The sequence below is a fragment of the Boleophthalmus pectinirostris genome, unplaced genomic scaffold, assembly GCF_026225935.1.
Source record: "Boleophthalmus pectinirostris isolate CB_2022bp ecotype Guang Dong unplaced genomic scaffold, ASM2622593v1 HiC_scaffold_1, whole genome shotgun sequence".
Classification (NCBI taxonomy): Eukaryota; Metazoa; Chordata; class Actinopteri; order Gobiiformes; family Gobiidae; genus Boleophthalmus; species Boleophthalmus pectinirostris.
Genome location: NW_026570970.1, coordinates 21,469,103 through 21,493,794, shown reverse-complemented (window position 1 = coordinate 21,493,794; position 24,692 = coordinate 21,469,103). Strand labels below are relative to the sequence as shown.

The window sequence follows — 24,692 nt, the reverse complement described above, 5'->3', positions numbered from 1 at the left end:
GGAGCTCTAAACAAGAGGTGTGCCGTGGCTGAATATCAGGTGGAATGGAACAGAATGAGGGCTTGGTGTGGCACGTTCAGTAAATTCTCAGAATCGTAAAAATAAACATCAAACTAGTCCACTGAAAAGCAATGTGGAAATATATTAGGATGATAAATGCTTTTGTGTGTCTGCATGAGAAGGGAGCTAAGTGCGCACAGAGTGTTCGAAACACAAAGACTGCAGACATTACATTACATTACATCACTGGCTGTAATTTTTAAACACCACAGCGGTCATAGTTCAGATGTCATCACCATATATGTACCTGTACCATCCCACTCCAGCCTCCAGCAGAGTACAGCCCGACCTGGGACGCCTGCCCTAGTGCTCAAATTGGGGCAAGATTGAGCCTACTGTTTCATTCAATGTCTTCTTTTTTCTTACCACTTTCTACTTTTTATATACATACAGAAAACATCAGATGTATGAAGCAAAATATATAAAATAATTTAGTAACGAAAAACGTAAAAAAAAGTTAAATAACTACTAAATATTTTTCAGCAAAGCAAAGGAAGACTAATTTGAGGATCTGAATATAAAATATATTTGTAAATTGTAGCGCTACTTTTCTTTGCTTCATAATCTTACTTCATATGTTTGATGTCTTCTGTATAAAAAAAGTAGTAAACAAACTGGTAGTGTACTTTAAAAGTATACATATTATACAAAAGTCTAGTAGTATATATATATATATATATATATATATATATATATATATATATATATATATATATATACACTAGTAATAGTAGTATAAAAAAAGTATATTTAAAAGTACAATTTCCATCTCTTGATTTATCAACATACACATTTTACTAGCAAATCTACAGACAAAAATTGAAATACTGACCTAAAATGAACAGGATTTCCACCAGGATGTCGCTGACGCTGGGGGGGCTCCGTGGGGCGTTGATGTTGCCCTCGTCCCGTCCCCCTCCCACAGTGAAACACACGTTATAGGGCACAGTGACGGCCACATAGAAGGTGGCCAGAAGAATCAACCAATCCCAGCCCGCCTTGAACGTCCCATAGTGAAGGAGGATGAAGCGAGATTTCTGGATGGCCGCCACCTTGTACTCAGGGATCGGGGGCTTCTCTCCAAACATGTTCTGGGTCAATAAATACAATATACATAAAGATTACACATAATAACATCGAAATCTGCCTAATATGCACCCACCTCAACAACATTTAAAAGTTACAGGCTGCTAAAGACCTTGAACACTCCCCAAGGGCTGTAGTTTTGGAAATGCTCTGACCTAGACAAAATATGACTTGTTTTCACACTCACAAACAAGTAGAACAGTAAAGAGAATTTTTCATACAGCTTGTTCGAAAACAGCATGTTTTGGATAACTTGGGTATTAAGAATTCAGCAACTCTCTTGGTTCATCCTTCATTATTATTTGCAGTGTAACTGATCTTGATTGTGAATCTTTCTCAGAACAGATGAGTCTGCGTTTTTACCCACTGAGATCAGCAGAAATCAGTGCACCATGACCTAAAGTCTCACCACAGTAGCGTATGAGTGGTGACCTTGAGACCATCTGCTACATGTGTACAGCCTGATGCTGCAGCTATTACTGTGACAAACTAAATACAGGAAGAAATAAACTGGTAAACTCTTTAATCTGTGGTACATGCCACTGATTATGGTTCTGTCTTTCACATATTACTGCAAACAATTTTATTTTTTTGCAAATGAGGCTGCCCATTGCACTGAACTGTCAGACACAGCTCCGCTCCAGCTCAACCTTGGGCCGTCACAGTCCGTAATCCAGTGCTCTGAATGCATACGGCACTCACATTGTTGATCTTGAGTTTGCTCTTGTCCTGTTTCTGCAGGTGTCCAGAGAGGTGATAGAGAACAGCCCTGCTGCGGCGGCGGTTTGCATTGAACCCTGGAGGTCGAGTGACCTGGTGCACCTCCAGCCCGGTCTCTTCATCTGAGGAGCACAAAGAACTACTGATAGAAGCAGAAGTAGCAACTTCAGAGTTTTTCAAAGTATATATATCAACAAATATTGATTACTTCTTTATTTTGAATATGCTTTACGTCTCTCCCAAGAAAAAAACAAATACTTTATTTAGAATAATGTAAACAGTGCTATATACTGTTTGTAACCATTCATCACTTACCAGTAAAAAGACTGTAGACAGCAATATATGGTAATAATATTCAAGGACATATATATATTTATATTTTATGTTTTCAGACTGAGATGAAGTAGCTTGACATAAACAAGTGGCAAGAGGGAGGAAAGAATGACACAAGGAAAACAAAACAGGTCGTAGTCCCTTTTGGGCATGTGCTACACAGTCCCTGCAGTCAGAAAAGTCCATTTATTTTGACCATTGGCTCTCACATCACACACTGCTCAGGACAATCAGTCACTTTGTTTGTTTCCCCAATAGATTTATACCAATTCCCATTGTTGGTTGAGCAAATTTGATCCTTTAGTCATATTTGAAAGGGTGGTGCTGTGTCTAAATGTATTATGTAACCCTATAATTGTGCTTCCTTCGATTTTAGCATTAATGAATAATCCACTCCATCCCTATTACCAAGTCATGTTTGGCAAATACCCTCCCTTGTAACCCAATCATTTTCATTTGGGCCACTAAATCCAATTTGCTCATTGTATCAGTACAGGATATTTGAAATGGCTTTGATGCAACAGAAGACAGAACTGAGTGTGACAATCTTTCTCTCTGTAAAAGGCTTTATAGTAGTCTATAAACTACAGTAATAAATAGTACACAATGCTTTTTAAAGTTAAGGATAGAGTATGAAGGGACAGGAGCACAATAATAGTAGGTCTACAGGGTTAAACTACCAAACTTAATGGTACCAGGGAGATAAAAGTGGGCAGAGATTTAAGGCACACTCACAAAGATTAAAGCGGCAGTGCAAAAGGTCACACAGACCGATGGCAAACGGTTACCAATGGCGACGGGAAACTCGGGTTGAACTCAACAAGGTGAGCTTTCAGTAAAAGGGTCACCCTATAGAAATGACTCAGGCTGCCGTGAAGGGCGCACTTGGACTGCTGATTAAGAGGCTATAGACACACCAAAGCGTACAGCGTTAGTGAGAACATGGGTGGAATTCATGTCATTTAACAGCGCACCGTTGCTATACATCCACTACTGAAGTTTTATTTTCTGATCTGTTATAATGTTGTTTCCTTATCACAAACATATCTGGAGTTGTGTTTTGTTTCATTCACACATATTTAACACATAAAAGTGCTTTCTCTTAAACAGGAAATACTCTGTTCCACCTTGTGATGTCATGTAGTAATACAATAATACAGGAGGTGCTCCACAGTGTTTTAAGCTCCATATACCTTCATTAGAATCATTTGGATAATTTCAGCCCAGGAATTGCCTGTCTGTACTAAACAAAAGGAAAAAGGCAGCAGTTAACTTGAAACTACTACTACATAACATCACAAGGTGGAACAGAGAATTTTGAGATTTGAAGGTGTAGACTAATAAAGGATTACTCAAACATGTGTGAATGCAACAGAACATGACTCCAGGTATGTTTTTGATGAGATAACAACATTATAACATGACTTAAAGTTCACAAGAGAAAATTTTGCATAATATAGGATCTTCAGACTTGTTTGAGGCCAGTTTAGTCCAGAGGTAGTCTTGGGTTTGTCCTGTTCTAGTCCTGGTTAATCCTGCACCATAAACTGGTTTCACAATTACAACAGTCAACTTGGACTGTGCCTTTATATTATTTATAACATGTCTAACAATCTTTATCAGTTGTGAAACTATATGCATAATGAATTGTGAGGTCGTTTACAGTCTAACACCATTACCCTCTCCTGACAATGTTTTGAGTGTGAATGACTGGTAAGTTACATCTTATCATTTCTCTTTAAAGAATGATTTCCTTCAAAGCTCTTTGTTAGGTTAAAATTATATTTAATTCAGCTTTCTGACAGTTTTGTTTCAGAACTCCCAGGTTTCTTGCAAGCGAGGTGAGACATCTTTTTCAAAGTCATCCTCATGGCCTCTCTTTTGAAACCCTTTCTTGATATTGGACCTGTTTCCTGATCACTTGTGTCATGATGATTGTGGGGTGTCATGAATCCAAAACCAGCCTGGGCACAAATTCTTAAGTTTTTCTTCTGTAAGTGTCTGAGTCTCCTACAGTGTGTGAAGTGCACCCAAATTTGGCTGTGACAAAACTAGAGCCAGAGCCACCATCAATCACAGAAGTGCTTATGTGGACTTAACCAGCATGTGAGGGTTAGTGTGGAGAAATAAGAAGTGCTTTGGAGCAGGGGTAAAACAATGCTATCTGATACTGAAACAGGGAGGATCAGCACATTTTCATTACAATTGACTTGTCCTGCCAACTTCAGATTGTGTTATTTGCTCCCAGAATAACAATGTTAAATCAACTTGTATAGTAAGCATCCACCAATCTGCAATATCATATTTTCTTATCCTTGAATATTGCTAACACCAGCTATAAGAAATAAAACACAATTATCACATTTCTGCATTTATCAGAAGATTACATAATATAAATGCAGTAATACTGATACTTTGCAGCTGATGTCATCAACATTTTCTGGGGGGTTTGATGCTAAGTATAAGCACTGCTCTATCTGAGGCTTGTGAGACTTTAATCTGAGCTTTCTTTTAACATAATTTGATCTTTTGTTGAAAATCAGACCTTAAACAGGACCATGAAAACTTGTATTGATCACTGGCTCCTGAAAATGTGTTTTTAAATCAATTTAGTATTTTTTTTTTATTGAATTTTAGATTATCTTAAGATGTATTTAAGTGATTGCTAATGTGTGGATTGTGTGACACCCCCCCCAGCCTTATGTCACTGCAAATCATCAAGTGCACTCACCTGTTTCAGGCCCTTGCTCTGGACTCTGCTCCTTCTTCTTGTCCGTGATGTCTTTGTGGGATACAAGGAACAGGACAACCTCTCCCTTCTCATTCTTGATAGGCACAATGTCCAAAAGACACCAGAACTGAGTACCTATAGGAACACAGTTACAAACAAACTGTATGAGAGCACAGTCAGTCTGAACACTTGAATTGCCATTTAATGCTGCTCTCAATTCCCTAAATGAGTTCTGCAAAATGAAAGCAGCATTAGGCACATCAAGAAGGGGATGTGGGAAAGAGCGGAAGCGTTTTCTAATTATGATGAGATCAGCACAAAACCCTTATTGCCACTAAGTAGTCTCTACACATTAAACATAAACATAAGAAATTAACTAAAAATGTATAGGCTCCAGGAGGGCTTCTTCCATCTGTGATTTGTGATGATATGATATAAAATTCAGTACCAGAACACCAGAAAAGGAAGACTCCAGGGGCATATTATGGCAGTGTGCTGAAACGATAGACTGTATATAGAAATGGACATAGCTAACCTGATATCCGCCACATTCTAAATAGGAAGTGAGCATAGGGGCGTTTCCGGCTCCATCGACCTAGCTCCAACTGACTTAAAAAACTCTCACCCCTCTCTGTAACTGCTGCAGTCCCATCATTTTGGTCATAAAATGTTCATATTAACTCGCTCTACATGATTCTAGTGTTTTTAGTATGCTAGTTTGTACAGAAATAAATTCTATTCCTAAAACTGCTAGCCTAGAGAATTTCATTTGACTGCAGCCGAACACTATAAATGATGTCACACTCCCTTTGTACATTTCTTTATGCACTCTACGGTCGAAACCTATAGATCTGCAGTATGGATCGATTACTGTACACTCAATGACACTTGGGGTAGTGCTCGGCTCCAACTATTTACCTCTCTGCTCTGTAATGTGTTCCTTAAATGGCAAAATAAATACAATATGTTGCACTATAACTACTTCTTCTACTTCTATTTTTTCACCATATTTATTACTGAAAAGGTGTATAGTTTAGGAGAACAACCAATACCGTACATACAGTAGAAAATATATATATAACATATTACAAACTCAAGTACTAAAATAATGCGGAAATTCTTACTCTACTTTTACATGTGATACTGAATCAGATACAGTTGATGTGGGTGTCCTGACTGGGACCTCTGACCATCTGCATAGGTGAATGCTGAGGGTTTGAGTGACAGTCCTGCGACGTACCCAGCCTCATGTTTGAATCTGTGTGAGTTTAAACATACAGTCTCCTGCACACTTCAAATAAGCTCCTACTCTCAAGGGGAGAAACTTGCTCTCCTCTCTCCCACTGCATTGTCTTTGATGGGGAACTTAAATAAATGACACTCAGTAACAACAAGAGCCAATATTAACTCTTACCTCAGTTCCCTTTCATCAAATTCAAGTGCTTCACCAACTAGCATTATATTACTTTAACAATAGCTCTGTCCCTGGCAATTTAACAAAATATTATGTTGAGGGTAAAAATAAATTGTTTGACAAAAAGGCAGTAGTTATGAGTAAATAAATGCAGTAGCTGACACAAAGAGATATCTACACAATAACTGACTTTCTATCAAGAATATCAAAGTGGCATATACATACACATATATAGGACCAAGTCATCGTTTTGCAAGTCTCAAGTAAGTCTCAAGTCTTTGACCTCAAGTCTGAGTCAAGTCGAGTCTCGAGTCACTGGCTCATAAATCCAAGTCAAGTCCAAGTCGTCTGCTTTGAGCTTCAAATCATTTCAAGTCTTTAAACCAAAGTACCAAATATAGCATAGATTTTTTTCAATTTATATGACTTTTAGGATAAATTGTACTTATAAAGTCATAGTATATTTAATTAAGTATTTATAGAGTATATTAGAGTTGTAGAAATGCAAAGTTTTCCTTTTAAAGTGCCTTGACAAGAACTTAGTGTGAATCATTATGGTCAGAATAGAACAAATTCAGATTTAAAAATGCGAGTCAAGTCCTAGGTCAATGACCTTCAAGTCCAAGTCGAGTCCCAAGTCTTAGTCCATTTTATGAAGTCAAGTCTCAAGTCCTAAAAATAGTGACTCAAGTCTAAGTCACGACTTGCAAGTCCCCACCTCTGACACACACACACACACACACACACACACACACACACACACACACACACACACACACACACACACACACACACACACACACACACACACACACACACACACACACACACAGTATATATATAACACTCAACACTGTCTTTTGTCTTGTTTTTCAGTCAGTATCTCTTGTTATTAATGTCCATAAATAATATATAAATTAAAAAAAAAGAATAAAAAGAAAAGAGAAAATTTAAGGGACTATAATACTAACTAATAATTGTGCAATACAGGCTATTTCATTATTCAGTAATGAACTATACGGAGTATGTAGAGTTACATTTTTGTAAACACTCTGACCAGTATGATAAAATGTGGACTACTTATATAAGAATTGGATTTGAAAGAATTGGGAAATCCTAAAAGCTTTTTAATTCTCATAATTTAAATGACTGTCTCTTCATCATTTTGCAACAAACTGTGAATTTTATGGACTACTATGTTTTATGGACAAGCCTAATTATTCCTTTTTCTTGGGTTTTGTAACTTGGCCAATGACCTTTTAAACTCCTCCCAAATCTTAGACTTTCCATTGTTGCTCACAGTACAGTACATTTCTAATTTCCCACAGTGCACTGTGTGTGTAAATAATGCATTTAAATGAGCCAATCGAAGGACTGGCCCTGCACAAACAGTAGACATAATGAAGCTTGACTGGTCCTCGTTATAGTGGAACAAGATGGTAAATAACAGCATGTACTGAACGTCCACTGTACAGATACCAGTCCATAAGAAACACATTGTATAAGGCTATAGGACAATCATCAATATACAGTATGCACGCACACCTTATCTTTATTTCATTACAGGCCATGTTTGCACTGAGACGATAATTGAAAGCCAAGTATTTTCATAATGGGGATGTGTACAAACAGGTACGTGGTAATAAAACCAAATGTGGAAAAATCTATGTATTTCTCTGGGAAGCCAAACAATACAAAAAGTTTAGCCACATTTGTTGGTAGAATAGTATAAAACAAAAACAAAACAAAACAAAAATAATTTTTTTTAGCTTTACAGACTTTACAGAATTATTACATTTACACAGCAAATTCAACTCTTAATTCAACTTCAAGTCTTAATTCAACTTGAGTATTGTTAATTTGAACACTTTTACCATGTCATATGGGGTCCACAATAAAATGAGTACTATTTCATGTTTCATCCTCGCAATTGCATTAACTTTAAATGACAGATTAGATGTTTCGTCCAGTTACTTTTAACTTAAGTTACTTGAGGAGTAGTTTCCCCAAATACTTTTACTCTGAGCTACTTAACACATTTCTTGGACTTCTACTTTTTACTTAGACTTTGAAGTAACGTTACTCTTAATTTAGTACAATTTGTGGCTATTTTACCCAATTTTCATGGACATCAGTGATGGCAACATTGACTGTCACAGGTAAATTAATTAGCTTACTACTACTCAACACTACTACTAGCATTAGACCAAATATATTTAGTATTTTTATGAATTAAATTAACTGTAGAATGTCCTAAAAAGGTAAAGTAATCTGACCCGGGGCATGTGAGAGCTCAGATGGTTGGACTTGAGGCTCGTTGAGTTCAGGTTCTGCTGAAAAACAAACTCTATTAGCTGTTAGCTTTGCCCTGTTAGCTTAGCTTAGCTTCGGAGGGTGAAATGTGGCTTCTCCCTCGGACTGTAGCTCTACCCCTGGAAACGTTACAAAAGCCCAACACTGATGTAGTGTAATATTCAAAATAGACACTTTCTAAGTATTTAACGTTAACACTGTGAACGTGAATCAGAAGCCCCACATGATGAGTTCCAATCAGAGGCCAGTTACGCCGCCCGGAATAGTGTCACCGGGGCCCCACCCTGGAGCCAGGCTTGGGGTGGGTGCTCGAAGGCGAGTGTCTGGTGGTCGGGCCTTCCCCCATGGGGCCCGGCCGGGCACAGCCCAAACGAGCGACGTGGGGCCGCCCTTCCGTGGGCCCACCACCTGCGGGAGGAGCCATATGGGGCCGGTGCAGAGAGATCTGGGCGGCAGTCGAAGGCGGGGGCCTCGACGACCAGATCTCCGGACATGGAGACTAGCTCTGGGGACATGGAATATCACCTCGCTGGGGGGAAGGAACCTGAGCTTGTGCAGGAGGTTGCGCGTTACCGACTAGATATAGTCGGCCTCACCTCCACGCACAGTTTGGGCTCTGGAACCCAACTCCTTGAGAGGGGCTGGACTCTCCATTTCTCTGGCGTTGGCCGCGGGGAGCGGCGGCAAGCTGGGCCTGCTTATTGCCCCACAGCTCAGCCGCTGTGTGTTGGAGTTCACCCCGGTGAACGAGAGGGTCGCGTCCCTGCGCCTTCGGGTCGGGGACAGGTCTCTCACTGTGGTGTCGGCCTACGGGCCGAACAGCAGTGCAGAGTACCCGGCCTTCTTGGAGTCCCTGGGAGGGGTACTAGACAGTGCACCGACCGGGGACTCCGTTGTTCAACTGGGGGACTTCAACGCCCACATGGGCAACAACAGTGACACTTGGAGAGGGGTGATTGGGAGGAACGGCCTCCCTGATCTGAACCCGAGCGGTGTTTTGGTATTGGACTTCTGTGCTAGTCACAGTTTGTCCATAACGAACACCAAGTTCGAGCACAAGGGTGTCCATAAGTGCACGTGGCACCAGGACACCCTAGGCCGGAGGTCGATGATCGACTTTGTAGTCGTGTCATCTGACCTCCGGCCGTGTGGCCGTGGACACTTGGGTGAAGAGAGGGGCTGAGCTGTCAACTGATCACCACCTGGTTGTGAGTTGGGTTCGCTGGTGGAGGAGGAAGCTGGAAAGACCTGCCAGGCCCAAGCGTGTAGCGAGGGTCTGTCGGGAACGTCTGGCAGAGCCCTCTGTCAGAGGGGCTTTCAACTCCAGAGAAGTCCTCCCGGATTCCGGGGGAGGCTGGAGATATGGAGTCCGAGTGGGCTTCATTCTCGGCCTCTATTGTCAATGCGGCCGCACATAGCTGTAGGCTTAAGGTCTGTGGTGCCTGTCGCGGCGGCAATCCCCGAACCCGGTGGTGGACACCAGAAGTAAGGGATGCCGTCAAGCTGAAGAAGGAGTCCTATCGGGTCTTGTTGGCTCGTGGGACTCCTGAAGCAGCTGACGGGTACTGGCAGGCCAAGCGTGCTGCAGCTCGTGCGGTTGCAGAGGCAAAAACTCTGAGCTGGGAGGAGTTCGGAGAGGCCTTGGAGGAGGACTATCGGACGGCCTCAAAGAGATTCTGGCAAACCGTCCGGCGCCTCAGGAGGGGGAAGCAGTCCTTCACCAACACTGTTTACAGTGCGGGGGGAGAGCTGTTGACCTCGATTGGGGACGTTGTCCGGCGGTGGAAGGAATACTTTGAGGATCTCCTCAATCCCACTGTCACGTCTTCAGAGGAGGAAGCCGAGGCTGGGGACTCGGAGGCGGACTCGTCCATCACTCTGGCTGAAGTCACTGAGGTGGTTGGCAAGCTCCTTGGTGGCAAGGCTCCGGGGGTGGATGAGATCCATCCTGAGTACCTTAAGTCTCTGGATGTTGCAGGGCTGTCTTGGCTGACACGCCTCTTCAACATCGCGTGGTGGGCGGGGACAGTGCCGCTGGACTGGCAAACCGGGGTGGTGGTCCCTCTGTATAAGAAGGGGGACCGGAGAGTGTGTTCCAACTACAGGGGAATCACACTCCTCAGCCTTCCCGGTAAGGTCTATGCCAGGGTACTGGAGAGGAGAATCCGGCCGATAGTCAAACCTCGGATCCAGGAGGAGCAGTGTGGTTTTCGTCCTGACCGTGGAACAGTGGACCAGCTCTACACTCTCCATCGGGTGCTCAAGGGTTCATGGGAGTTTGCCCAACCAGTCCACATGTGCTTTGTGGACTTGGAGAAGGCATTCGACCGTGTCCCTCGTGGTGTCCTGTGGGGGGTGCTCTGGGAGTATGGGGTCCGGGGCCCTTTGCTAAGGGCTGTCCGGTCCCTGTATGACCGGAGCAGGAGGTGTGTTCGCATTGCCGGCAGTAAGTCAGACCTGTTCCCGGTGCATGTTGGACTCCGCCAGGGCTGCCCTTTGTCACCGGTTCTGTTCATTGTATTTATGGACAGAATTTTTAGGCGCAGTCAGGGGCCGAAGGGGGTCCGGTTTGGGGACCACAGGATCTCATCTCTGTTGTTCGCAGATGATGTTGTCTTGTTGGCTCCATCGAACCAGGACCTGCAATGTGCACTGGGGCGGTTTGCAGCCGAGTGTGAAGTTGCTGGGATGAAGATCAGCTCTTCCAAGTCCGAGGTCATGGTTCTTGACCGGAAAAAGGTGGCTTGCCCTCTCCGGGTGGGTGGGGAGTCTTTGCCTCAAGTGGAGGAGTTCAAGTATCTCGGGGTCTTGTTCACGAGTGAGGGAAGGATGGAACGTGAGATTGACAGGCGGATCGGTGCAGCGTCTGCAGTGATGCGGTCGCTGTATCGGACCGTTGTGGTGAAGAGGGAGCTGAGTCGAAAGGTGAAGCTCTCAATTTACCGGTCAGTCTTCGTTCCTACTCTCACCTATGGTCATGAGCTCTGGGTAATGACCGAAAGGACAAGATCACGGATACAAGCTCTCAATATGAGTTTAGTTCGCAGGGTGGCTGGGCGCTCCCTTAGAGATACAGTGAGGAGCTCAGTCACATGGAAGGAGCTCGGAGTAGAGCCGCTGCTCCTCCACGTCGAGAGAAGCCAGCTGAGGTGGCTCGGGCATCTGTTCCGGAGGCCTCATGGACGCCTCCCTCGGGAGGTGTTCCGGGCATGTCCCACCGGGGAGGAGGCCCCGGGGAAGACCCAGGACACGCTGGAGGGACTATGTCTCTCGGCTGGCCTGGACCCCAGAGAAGCTGGAGGACGTGTCTGGGGTGAAGGAAGTCTGGGAGTCCCTGCTTAGACTGCTGCCCCCGTGACCCGGCCCCAGACAAGCGGAAGAAAATGGATGGATGGACTGTGAATCAACAACTACTAATTTTACTCTACAGCACTGTCATAGTTTAAATAACTCTTGACTATTAAAACATACCTGGATTTTCTTCACTTTATTCACAACAACACCAACACCATGAATTTAACACTTTTGAATTTGCTGTGTATTTACTGCTAGTTTGTTAATGGACACCTTAAGTTGTAACAGTAGTAATGATTTTTTGTTACAAAGCAATACTGATTACTTTAATATCCAAGGAGCAACCGATTACCACTAAAACTGACATGTAATTTACTTGCTCAAAGCTTGGTGTGTTTTGTCATTTAAGCAGAGGTTTTATGAGGCTCTTGAGGGACTCCTTGTTCTTCTCACGCTGCTAACATGTCTGATTCACACCTGGCTGCTCATGTAAGCTCCGTCTGATTGGATGGACTCTGGGAAAGTGCATTTGAGATGTGGAAAGGTAAGGGCATTACGGAGGGCAGGGGAGATGAGGAAGTTTAGGACATGCATAACAACAACAATGGTGAGGCTAGTTTATCAGTGTCCATCTGTTAAATACAAACAATGGTATTAATATTGTAAAATGTTATATTTTGAACAACAAAAATAAATAAATAAACATAGACATGAATGGTCTATTACTCAAAAATTACTCTTGGTAAGCTTAAAGACATGATTTTTACCACATCAAAACCATACCTGGAGTTGTGTTTTGTTTCATTCACATGTTCACACCAAAGCTCAAAATGCTCTGTTCCACCTTGCAATGTCAAATAGTGGTAGTTTTCAAGTTTTTAAAAAAACTTTTTTTTACCTTTTGTTCAGTAGAGATTGGCAATTCTAGGGCTGAAATTACCCAAATTATTCTAATGAAGTTGTGTGGAGTTTAAAAGTGCAGCATTTGTGTGTTAAATATGTGTGAATGCAACAAAACACATCTCCAGGTATGTTTTGGATAAGGAAACAAAATTTTAATATAGATAAGAAAAGACTGTAATACCTGTGTCTAAATTTACTTTTTTTTTTGCAAGGAAAGTGTAAATGGCATCTCCAGGGATATGTCTATATATATATATATATATATATATATATATATATATATATATATATATATATATATATATATATATATATATATATATATAAATGAATAAATGAATCAGTCAATCAATCGCAAAGATACTGTGCAGAACTCTTAAGCTCCCAGGCCTCTGGTAGAGGACCTGAACTGGATGAGAGCGAGAGAGACCAGTCCCCGTGGAAGGTTAGGAACACATTATTACTACATATTATACATATATATATATATTTATAGAAATTTATAGAAATCTGCTAAAATAAATCTATTTATTTGGCTCCATCAGCTCTGGCTCCATTTGACATGAAAAATGGTCACCCTTCTCTCTCTGTACCTACTGCAGTGAGCCTCTTCATTTTGGTGTTACAATGGTCGTATTAACTCGCTCTACATGATCCACATGTTTTTATTTTGCTATTTTATCCCCTATAATTTCTATCTTAGGAGAGCTTCATTTGAATGGAGCCAAATGCTATGGGTGACTTCACACTCACTTGGTCCATTTCTTCCCTCTTTACTCTCCCTTTTAGTCCTCCAGGCACTTTCCAGTTTAGCAGCTTGTTTGAACTGTAGCTGTTAGTGTATTTTAGCCATTTAATCCCACTTTAAAAGTTGTGTGTTTGTTTACCTTCCTTTTTGTAGAACACCAGCTCAGTCTTGAACTCCCGCCTCTCATCTAGCGCACCCTGGATCTGAGCCGTGAGTCTGTCGCTGGTCTCGGGGCCATACAGGAAGTGACATGCGCAGCTTTTTTGCATGAGCTCAGCCCGGGCATATCCAGTCAGTTCACAGAAACCGTCCGAACAGTACACGATTGGGTACAGCGACTGCACCTGCGCGTTCCCCAGGACAAAGTTACTGTCTGCAAAGAGAAGATGGGAGACACACTGTAAATAAAACTCTAAACTATTTTGTTAACAATAAAAAAGAAAAATCATATTGGGGTGTAGGGGTCAGACCTGTACTTGGTCTAGTTTGGTCTCCATGAAGGTAGAAAGGTTTAATATTATACTCTGAAAAATTCTAGATGAAGCAGTAACATTTCCATGGAGAAATGCATCTAATAAACCCTCCACCAGAAAAGTTACACAATGCACCTTTAAGTTGTTAAATTATTGTCGCATGCTCAACTCACTCAACTGTGCACAGCTAATGCCATTTTAAAACATTTCACAAGATTCGGGAATAAAAATCATGAGTCTAATTTTGTTCTGTTAGCAATCAGAAAATCAAGACCTTAACCAGCGATGGCCCTTACTCCATTATTCTTTTTGATATCAAGTGTTTCTTTTATGTTGATGTTCAGATAGAAAAGCCTGTCTCCCAAAGTGCATAAATGAAATATTAGATTCTTTGCAGGGGCCTTGGCTCTTATAAAAAAAATTATATAAACAGGGAAATGTACCTTGAACTGATTAAATAACAATAATCTTTAAAAAAAATTAACATGCTTTTATATTACACAACATAATCATTTAATATTTAAGTGAGATTTAGCAGATATTTTGCTAATCAGCATAATATAACATAATGATCGAGGTGAGTATATTGTCATTGTTTTCAGGATAAGCCATGCCCTTGCCTCTCCAGTCACTAATTGCTACAAGAAGGGCATCATATAAATAAATGTGCTAAACCACCATGGACTGTTTCAACCTAAGCAAAGGGACTGATGCAAACATACGTTATAATGTTGTTTCCTCATCACAAACATACCTGGAGTCGTGTTTTGTTTCGTTCACAGATGTTCAACACACAAGTTCTTCTCTCAAACAGAAAACACTTACTTCACTAGAACCATTTAGATGATTTCCCTGGAATTGCCTGTCTCTACTGAGCTAAAGGAAAAAAGGTTAAAAATTACCACTACATGACATCACAAGGTGGACAGAATATTTTTAGCTTTAGAGATGTAGACAGACTAATAATAAAGGGTTACTCAGTGAATGAAACAAAACTGAAATCTGGGTATGTTTTTGAGGAGGTAAAAAAAACATTTTAACATTTGCAACAGTCGGAGAAGAGCGAAATTGCAAGTGCTGATTATGTTATTGCTGACCAAATTCAAAGCAAAATTACTTGGACACAGTTGCTGAAAAAATGTAACATTAAGATAGAGAGTAAACTAAACTATATATATATATATATATATATATATATATATATATATATATATATATATATATATATATATATATATATATATATATACATACATACACTATTGAAAGGTGTCAGAATTGAAGTTGTGTGTAATCTGGTTGATAGGAGGTCCCGTGAGAGTGCTGTAGGCAGTTCATGCACCTCACTCCTTAGATCGCTGATGGATGATTAACACTGCGCTGTGTGTGTGTGCATAAAAAGTAAGTGGAAAATTTCTCCAGTGCTGTGCTAAGCTAATGGCCCCAGGCAAATAAATGTGTGAACAACTAAAATAAAGAATTTATCGCTGTGTGCCCAGGCTTTTTCATTGATCCATCAATCCTGAAGGCCCTACAGACCTCTACATTAAATATTTAATATTTGGCTTTGAGCTCTTTTCAGAAACAGCCAAAACAGAAGAGAAAATATCTGAAGGAGGAGGGAGGATATACATGTATATTCAGTAATGGCGCATAATGTATTGAATCTTATATGGTAACATTTTTCTCACTGTTTCTCATTAAGTGGTATCTTTTGTCCATGTAATGAGGTCTGTGTGTTAACTGTCTTGGAAAGCCAATCCATCTTCAAACAGGAATGTGGATCTTAGACATCATTTATCTCCTATTAATAACTGCATCCTCAGACCTAAAACAAAACAGGGAAAATAAATAGTGATAGCCTGTATGCTAATAGGTGTGAGAGCACCCATCGGGGGGCTGAATGATTATGCAATCTGACCACAACTGAAGAAGCCAGTTGGATGAGCGGAGAAACTCTAAAACTTTGTCCAGTAGTCAGAATTGAATCTTTCTTTTGTTATCCATGTATTGATTTTGTGTTTTTGATCAACAAACACAACAGGCTGATGAATGAAATAGAAGGTGATTTTTTCAGCAGTCCAATGTTGCAAATCCAAGGACTCAGTTCTTTTATTCATAGCATTTTCACACCGGTTCTGTCTCTGTTTATAAGAATTAAACCAACAAAAAAATCACCAATATTAGTGGTTTGTAAACCTCATGATTTAATAAAAATAAACTAATTTGATCACAAACAGAATGTTTGCACCAGGAAGGGCATCTGATGTAAAAGCAAGCTCAAATCATTCGTATTTTAAAATGCTCTCTAATAATCGATTTGTTAATCCAGTTGGTGTGTCATTTAAGGGTGCAATTTGTAATGTTTCTGGTGGAGGGTTCACAATGTACTTTGCCTGGAATGTTCCACAATATGGTATAAAAAATATCTCCATGGTGACAATCAGGTGGTACCTAAATTCTAAATAATAGATCAAATTACAAGTAGTAACGTGGCTATGGCAACACGTGCATCTAAGCATTGACATTAAAAACAAATTAAAGACACTGAATACACAACACGACTGCTGTCTCCTGAGTTTGTGTGAGTAGTTATCCATCGGAGAGTTGGACGCTGGGATAGTATTCCATAAATTAGTCACAATCAGTCACAACAAAGGGGCCTCCATTTTGGCAGCTAATTGCTCCCTTGTTTGAACAAATCCACACCTCTCCCCTTTCACTTCTCACTGTGTGGCCTTCAGAGACAGAGGAAAACATCCGACTAAAATGTTCTGAGCTCACAGTGAAGAAACCTGACCACCTCTTCATAAGCTGGAAGCCCATCCCTTTTCTCTGATTGTCCTGGGGGGCCTGTAGTGATGTCACTGTGTGCACTGTGTTTGGATATGCTGCCAGGACTGAGACCAAAGGCTCCTCAAGACATTAGCACTACATAACACAAACAACTGTTAAGAGCAAATCATAAAAGAATTTTATTACATCTAGAAGGAATGGAGTAACACTTTATGTATACAAATCAATTTAGTTAAATAAAAATAAATGGTGAAGAATTATGTTGGTATGAAAATGCAAAATTCTGCGTCTCATAATCAGGATACATAGATTATATAATCATAATAAAAACATGTTGTTGGGTATTATAGAGTACCTTACAAAAACCTATATATCATACAGTTACAACATATGATATATTACATTTGTAACCATCACCTTTAATTATCATAGTGACATTATCAGCTTACAGTGTGCAAAAATAGCTACTCATGAGTGTGTAATTGTAAAAGAATACAACTCATTTAACCCAATAAAACAGTGTAGTTGGACAAACCCAGATGTCCCTTTTGGACAGTTTGTCCTGCGGCCAGGTCTAACTCAGACAGATGTGGACCCTGAGCAGAGCGCTGACATTACTGTTTCAATCTCATCAAACTGTCACACACACACAGTGTCTGCAGGCCCTATTATGTGACAGACCACTACACAATACACCAACCAATGAACAACAAGCCTTTGTCAAATAATTAAAAAGACATTTGTGTAACTAAAGTAAATAAACTGATGAGCAGTTTAATTCAAAACACTGAATGAAATAATATATATATATCAATTTCTTCATAGCATAAGAATCTTTTTTTTTTTTTTTTTTATAGTTTCATCACTGAACCATTATTTCATTTTAGACTGAATAAAAATTACAAAAAAAACCCCCAAAAAAAACAATGGCAAGCAAAGTTGCTATTGGGGAGACCATGCTGTTCTTCATTTGTTCATGCATTTATCCATTAACAAAATCTGAACTTGGATGCCTGTTGTATAAGACTTCACCATAACTCTCTGTCCATACATCTTCAGAATGATAAATGAGTGGCCTTTCTGGTCCAACCACATGGCCAATTTGTCCGACACCATCCGCAAATGGATTTTCCGTGCTCCCGCCCACCAGCTCCACACACCATTTTGTTCACTCCAAACCTGATCACCCTGGGCTATGTGTCCCAACAGCGCCATAATAAAGCAGATTGAAAAACAACAAGACTTCTCTGTACTGGGGCACAATCACAAATCTCCCAGGGTGAAAAAGAGGGGAGAAGCACTCAGTTTACAACCAGCAAGAAACAAAAAAAATACCAAAATAATATAGGAAAGAATTATAGCTGCAGAAGGAAATTTAAGGTAGAATGTAGTTGTTGTCTGTGATGACAGCTAACCTTTTCTTCGTGTCATAAACAAATATTTTATTCAAACTTAACCACACACACGCATACGCACAGACACTCACACACAGTTAGACAACAGAAAAAGGTGTAGAAGTGCTGTTTGGGTGGTTCATTAAGTGGATCAACCGAGATTTCTGTTTAGTTGTGTTTATGACTGAAAGGATTTTACTGCACACTCTTCTCTCTTCTATTTGAATGTTAATTTTATGATCATGATTTTTGTTTGTATTGTGATTTTAATGTTTGTCTTATTCTGTGAAGCACTTTCCAGTACTTTGCTATATAAATAAACTTGCTTACCTTGCCTTGCCTAATTTAGAATCAATCTGTGTACACAGCCCTTTCATTAATGGAAACGCTTTCCAAAAATGCAAACTAAAGAACCTGTATCTAACCTGCATTCAGTTTTAAAATACTACAGCTGTATCTAGGTTGCCAGGGCCTTAACCTGCACATTTTTTTTGTCAATTTAAGGACAGGCTGTGCCTCATGTGAAAGATCAGAGGCTCCAGAATTCACTTCTTGTGCTGCAGAGGCTGCACTAGGTTAAAGACTGATTTCAGGTGGTTTAGGTAGTGGGGTTTCTGATCAGAGAGAGTCCTTTTAGGCTTAAACCAACTCGATTTCAGTGTTGAAAGCCAAATAAGAGACTTATTCTGCTTTCTGGTAGACTTGGAAATAAAAACATCAAATTATAACAAAAAACTTGACCATCATGTCCAATGTTTTTGTAATTACGAATAAATCAGCACTCAACATTCATTACTTGATATGAACATGTTTACCTCATATGTTGACACAGATAGGCCATTTTTGGAATTTAAACTCAAAATCTTACAGTTCCTGAAATGAAACAAAAATAAACATGATTGAGACAAAAGTTCTCAGTTGCTTTTGCAAAGATAGGCCATTCATTTTAAATCATAATAATTAAAATTGCAACTGCCAATTAGTGGACCACTGATTGGTCCACTGACTTTGGCTGAGTGTAGTGTAGATATTTCAAAGTCTCATCCAATTTCATCAGTCCATCCATCACTAGAATCTTGCCCCGAGCAACTGAATTTTGCAATGACTCCTGGAGACCTTCTGGATAAGAACGGCAGAATAAAGGAATTTTTGCTTATTTAATTTTATGTTTGAAATACTTTAAAATATAAGTGATATACTTGTCATAAAACTATGGACTCAGGAGTCTCTGCAGCTTTGAATATTCTTGTCTTGTGTTTGATGGGGAAGCAACATAGTAAGTGATACCTTCAAAATCATACTGGAATATTGAATCTCACGTCAGTTTTATCTGTACGTTACCAATACTCAAATCCTGTTTCCAGCAGATGCTTGACTCTGTCTTTGTGTAACCTGTGATAAGGAGTGACTGCTGAAGTGGAGTGGAGGAGGAGAGGAAGGGGGAAACGGGAGAGAAGGAACAGAGAAATAAGAAGACAGGCAGGGTGAGGGGAGGAAAAGGAGAGGAGAGGAAGAGGAGAGGAGAAAGAGAGAAGGAAGAAGAGGAGAGGAAGTGGAGAAGAGGAAAGAAAGAGGAACGAAGGGTGAGAAGAAGAGGAGAGATGGGAGAAGTAGAAGAAGACAGGAAGACAAGAGAATGAGGAGAGAAAGACGATCTATCTGCATCCTGAAGGAGCAGCATATACAGTTGTGATGAATAATCCACAGTATGGGTCTGACATCAGTCCAGGATGGTTTCAGGAGGAGACTTAGAGCCTGTCTCACTCTGTTTACAGGTACATACGAGAGCGGAGGAGGTGTACATGCATGTGAAGCTAAAGCTGTTCATTGGAAAAGTATTTGCAATGAATTGAAAAGTGACAGAAATAGAACGTAAAATGGAAAGTGACTATGTATTCAGTTAACAGTAAAGTAAAGTACTACAAGTTTAATACATTGCTATAGTAAAAGGCTGGCATTAAGAAACACAGCAACACATAATTCAACTTCTCCTTCTGCTACTGTTGAAACTTGGATGTATTACTGCTACTGATACCAGTGTAAAAAAGTATTTTGGTCAAATTCACACTTCAGTGAATTGTTCATTAGCACACTTTTTCTGCAACAGCTTTAAAACTGTGTAAATAATGAAATTGTGTTGTTGGATTTTTAAAATACTGTCATATGTTTTTTCGCTATACCAAACAACATTTATTTCACTGTGAGGTAAAACAATACAATAATACAAACCTTGCAGGGGTGTATTTCTTTGAGTGAACAACATGACAGTTTTGTGTGATGGCAAATGTACTTTAAACCTCAAAATCTCTCATGTCTTCCAAAGAACCCCACAGAGGGCAGTCAGGGTGAACCAAAGCGACAGCCAGACATAGTGATGTGACTGCAAAGCTTTGGTACTACTCAGGAAGCATAAAAAGGCTGGCAAAAATACAATAAAGTATAGCTACACAAAATAAAATACAGCAATGCAACATAACCAAACTATTCTCCAGTTAGGGCCATAATAGCATTTATTGGAAGCAGAGAAATTGCTTCAAGAAATAATCTAATTTTCTTTGAGCAATTTGATCTGCAATTAAGTCTTCCTCGGTTATAATTTCCTCAACCTCACCGCAGCAGACACACACTGGTCTCAAAGTGTTATTGTACTAAGGTGCATAACAATGGAAATATCAGGTGGGATCATTAAAAAGATGTGAACGCTGTTATTTCAGTTTAAAAATGTTTAAACAATGCTAAGGCTTGCTTTATTGTCCTAAAATGTGCTTGTTGCATTTGACCTATCCTTAAAAGTTACTGAGACAACCTGTACAGAGTGATTGATAGTTTGCAGTGACATCATGCTGGAGGTGTTCTACATGTATGTGCATTGGCAGAACGTTCACCAATTAACATGGAGACACAACCTGCACATTAACAAACACTGTCAAATAAGTTGTAAGATTGTCTGAAACTCAAGAAAAAACACAAAATGGACTTTACAGGAGCCTGTGATCAATACAAGTTTTCATGTTTCTGTTTAGTTCAGGCATGTCCAAACTATGACCTGTGGGCCAAATGTTGCCCTCAGATATTTTTTTCTTGGCCCTCAGGCTTGCAGGTGAATTGGCATCAATTAGAAATTAACTTTTTACTGCAAGTTTTTTGAAAATCTACTTTGATAAGGCTAATATTTAATATTTAGTGTGTGGTTTTAAGAATCTTAGCATAAATACAGACTGATGGCTCATTCTAACGTGTTAAACATGCACATATTTCAATTATTCACTGTAATGAGCACCAGTCTATGGCCCTTGATCAGCCCTCTACTTCATCTGTGTTTAGATATGTGGCCCTTAAGTCTGGACACCCCTGGTTAAGGTGTTGGACTTCTTAATTGTGATTGTATTGTTATTTGAGATTGACTGCACAAATCATCCCACCTGTTGTAGTTCCAGCTAAGTCAGTTCTTTTTGATCAAATTTAGTTGAAATAAAGATCAGATTTAAGTCTCCTGATCGCCCCTTAGGCTGCAGTCAGTTCCTTAACCCCTAGTGCGTTACATTAGCAAGCCTCAGACAGAGCAGTGCCTACAGTTAGTATCACACCTGCAGGGAATGTTGATGGCATCAACTGCAAAGTACAACAGGCCTCCACACAGCAGCGCCCAGAGGATTTTTTAAGTGTCACATAGAAAGGCTCCATCCATAGTCAATGTTGGAAATGTAATACAGGCTATAATTTCAGCATAAAACAAACCTGCAATTTAAGACTGTATTCCATAAACAGTAGCTCTTTTGAAATGTGGTACATTATCCCATTTTAAGCAGTTCTGAAAATCATTAATGTGCTATTTTTTCAGTTCTGTCCCATTGAATGAATGTTGTTAGTTAGTCAGGGCAGATGCACTGAATTTAAGTCTCATCCATTCACTAAGTATGAAAATATTACATAGAAAAATCTTTCAGAGACATCCTTGGTTGTATTTTATGCTTTTATTTACAAGCACATTCTACTGCCCAAAGTTCATTGTAAATGGACTTGTGCTACAGACAAAAGGGAAGTGCAGGCCTCATATTAGCCACCCACTACTCTAATGCAGTACCTTATATACACACACACATTCACCACACACACGCACACGCACACACACACACACACACACACACACACACACACACACACACACACACACACACACACACACTCTTACGTTTTATTTTTCTTTCAGCACATCTATTTTCTCTATGCTATTTTCTATGCTCGATCTCCCCAAAGACAGGAATTTTATAAACACATATTTTCACCAGCATCATTTCATAAAAGTCAGTCCATTTCACAAGTGGGAGAACAATATGCCTCAAAATTGATTGATTGATTGATTTTATTTATTTATATTCAAGTGCAACTTCATATCTTACACAAACAGATATTTTATGCTTCAGAAAGGACAGGAGGTGAGACAGAAGATGAACTACATGAGGAAAATATAAAACAACCCTGAATGAAAAATGTGTTGTACTCAAGTCAATAGTATTAATATTGAATGCCTGACTATCAGACACTTTGCTTCTCTGCAAATCATCACAGTGTTTTGAAATGAAACTGGCTGAAATGAAACTTGCAATTTATGTTTTAAAGTCAAGGTTCAGTTCAGGTTGCACAATTTAAACTAATGTAAACAAGTTTTAACAGAAGACTGAATCCTACTATATATACTTATCCATAAAAATATATTTTGTTAACTATAACTTAACCTAAATAATTCCAGTTTGCAGTTTGAAAACTGTGACCATTAAAATTAGAGACAGGCTGATATTGCCATATGAACCATCTCGCACTCTGAGGACTTCAGGGACCGGCCTCCTGCTGGTGCCCAGAGTCAGAACTAAACACGGGGAGTCAGCGTTTCAGAGTCATGTAGCTAAAACCTGAAACAGTCTTCCTGAACATGTGAGACAGGCCTCTACTTTGACACTGTTTAAATCCAGGCTCAAAACAGTTCTGTTTAGCTGTGCATATGACTGAAAGGTTTTCATTCTGCCCTCTTCTCTCTAATTTATGTAATTAATGTCTCTTTCTTTTTAATTTTATGATGATTGTTTATGTTTTGATTTGTGATTTTAATGTGTTTTTTATTCTGTACAGCACTTTGAATTACTTTGTGTGCGAATTGTGCTATACAAATAAACTTGCCTTGCTTTGCCTACTTGGACTTTTTAGCGTATCATCTGCCTTTTAATCTCCAGCATAATCTGTAATATTTAGTTTTGGTCAAGCTCCTGCCAAAAATACACAGAAGATTTAAATCAACACTTTAATATAAAAAAAAATTGCAGCACAAAACATGACTACACAGTTCGCTTATAAATTTGTTTAGTAAAAAAGGCTCGGGTAGAGTTTGTAGTAAATTTAAATTACATAATTTGAGGAAAATAATCAAAATTGGCCCTACATATAGGCCCAAAAATATCAGCAGATCTTATTTGCCATCGGTTGCCCTGAATTCTAAATCAGCATCAGCCATGAAAAACCCAGTCAGTCTCTAATTAAAATGGCAATTTCTATTGATTGTGGAGCCATACATATATTTTACACAACAGTATAAATATGTGAATGACCACTTGTTTCTCCATGAATTGCATACAACTAGATTGCCAATTACAACAAAGAAATGACAACGTTCAAGAGCCATGCATTCAAAAGGAAGCAAAGGTCAAATCCATTGCTTAAATCCTGTACTATTGTGGGTGCTCTTACTGTGGAATGCATTATTTCAGTGGTCATCTCTGTGTGAGTGACGAAACTGGTCGCTGCAGTAATCAGAGAGTCTTCAAAGGCCCTTTGAAGAGACCTTGGGAACAACAGTGGATGCTGGCTGTTTGTGCTCTTGCTCGTACATGTGTGTATGGTACCATAGCATCTCCACATGCAGCAGTAGCATTGTACCACTCCCTGCGTGTTTCGTTTGCTGACACAAATGATTAAGAGGCTGCAGAGACAGTGTGGTGCAGTCAGATTAAACAGGGGGCGGTTGATAGCAGGGGATGGTGTTATGAAGAATAAAATACAGCTGCGACTTGTGATGGCATCTGAATTAGGAACAGAGCAGAGGGTGAGATGGGAGGAACGCATGTGTGGGGCAAGACATGGGTCCTTCTGTCATTTTGGAGGAGATAGAGAAGTATGTGCTGTCATGTAGAGCAGCAGGAGAGGGCTCATGTGGGGTTTTCATTATTGCCTTATTTTGGGAACATTTTGAAGTATTCCAATAAAAACAAATCTAGTACTGCCAAATTTTAAAATGCTGTCCAAAAACCTTAAAGGTCCCACATTATGTAAAATAGACTCCTGTAAGTTTTAAGCCATATTATTATCTCCTTGTTATCTCCTCAAAAAAATAAAAAATAAAATAAAAAAATGTAGAGTTGTGTTTTGTTTTATTCAC

The 24,692-nt window shown here is 39.8% G+C and overlaps 1 protein-coding gene across 1 annotated transcript in view; it reads right to left on the bottom strand.

Moving 5' to 3' along the window:
• kcnh3 (potassium voltage-gated channel, subfamily H (eag-related), member 3) overlaps positions 1-24,692 on the bottom strand; it is a 106,170-nt gene that overhangs the window by 25,086 nt on the left and 56,392 nt on the right. The window contains exons 2-5 of the mRNA XM_055149234.1: positions 13,742-13,975; positions 4,931-5,065; positions 1,849-1,988; positions 893-1,151 (exon numbers count right to left, since the gene is read on the bottom strand). Coding sequence (XP_055005209.1) covers positions 893-1,151; positions 1,849-1,988; positions 4,931-5,065; positions 13,742-13,975 — 768 coding nt within the window. The remainder of the gene's footprint in view (positions 1-892; positions 1,152-1,848; positions 1,989-4,930; positions 5,066-13,741; positions 13,976-24,692) is intronic.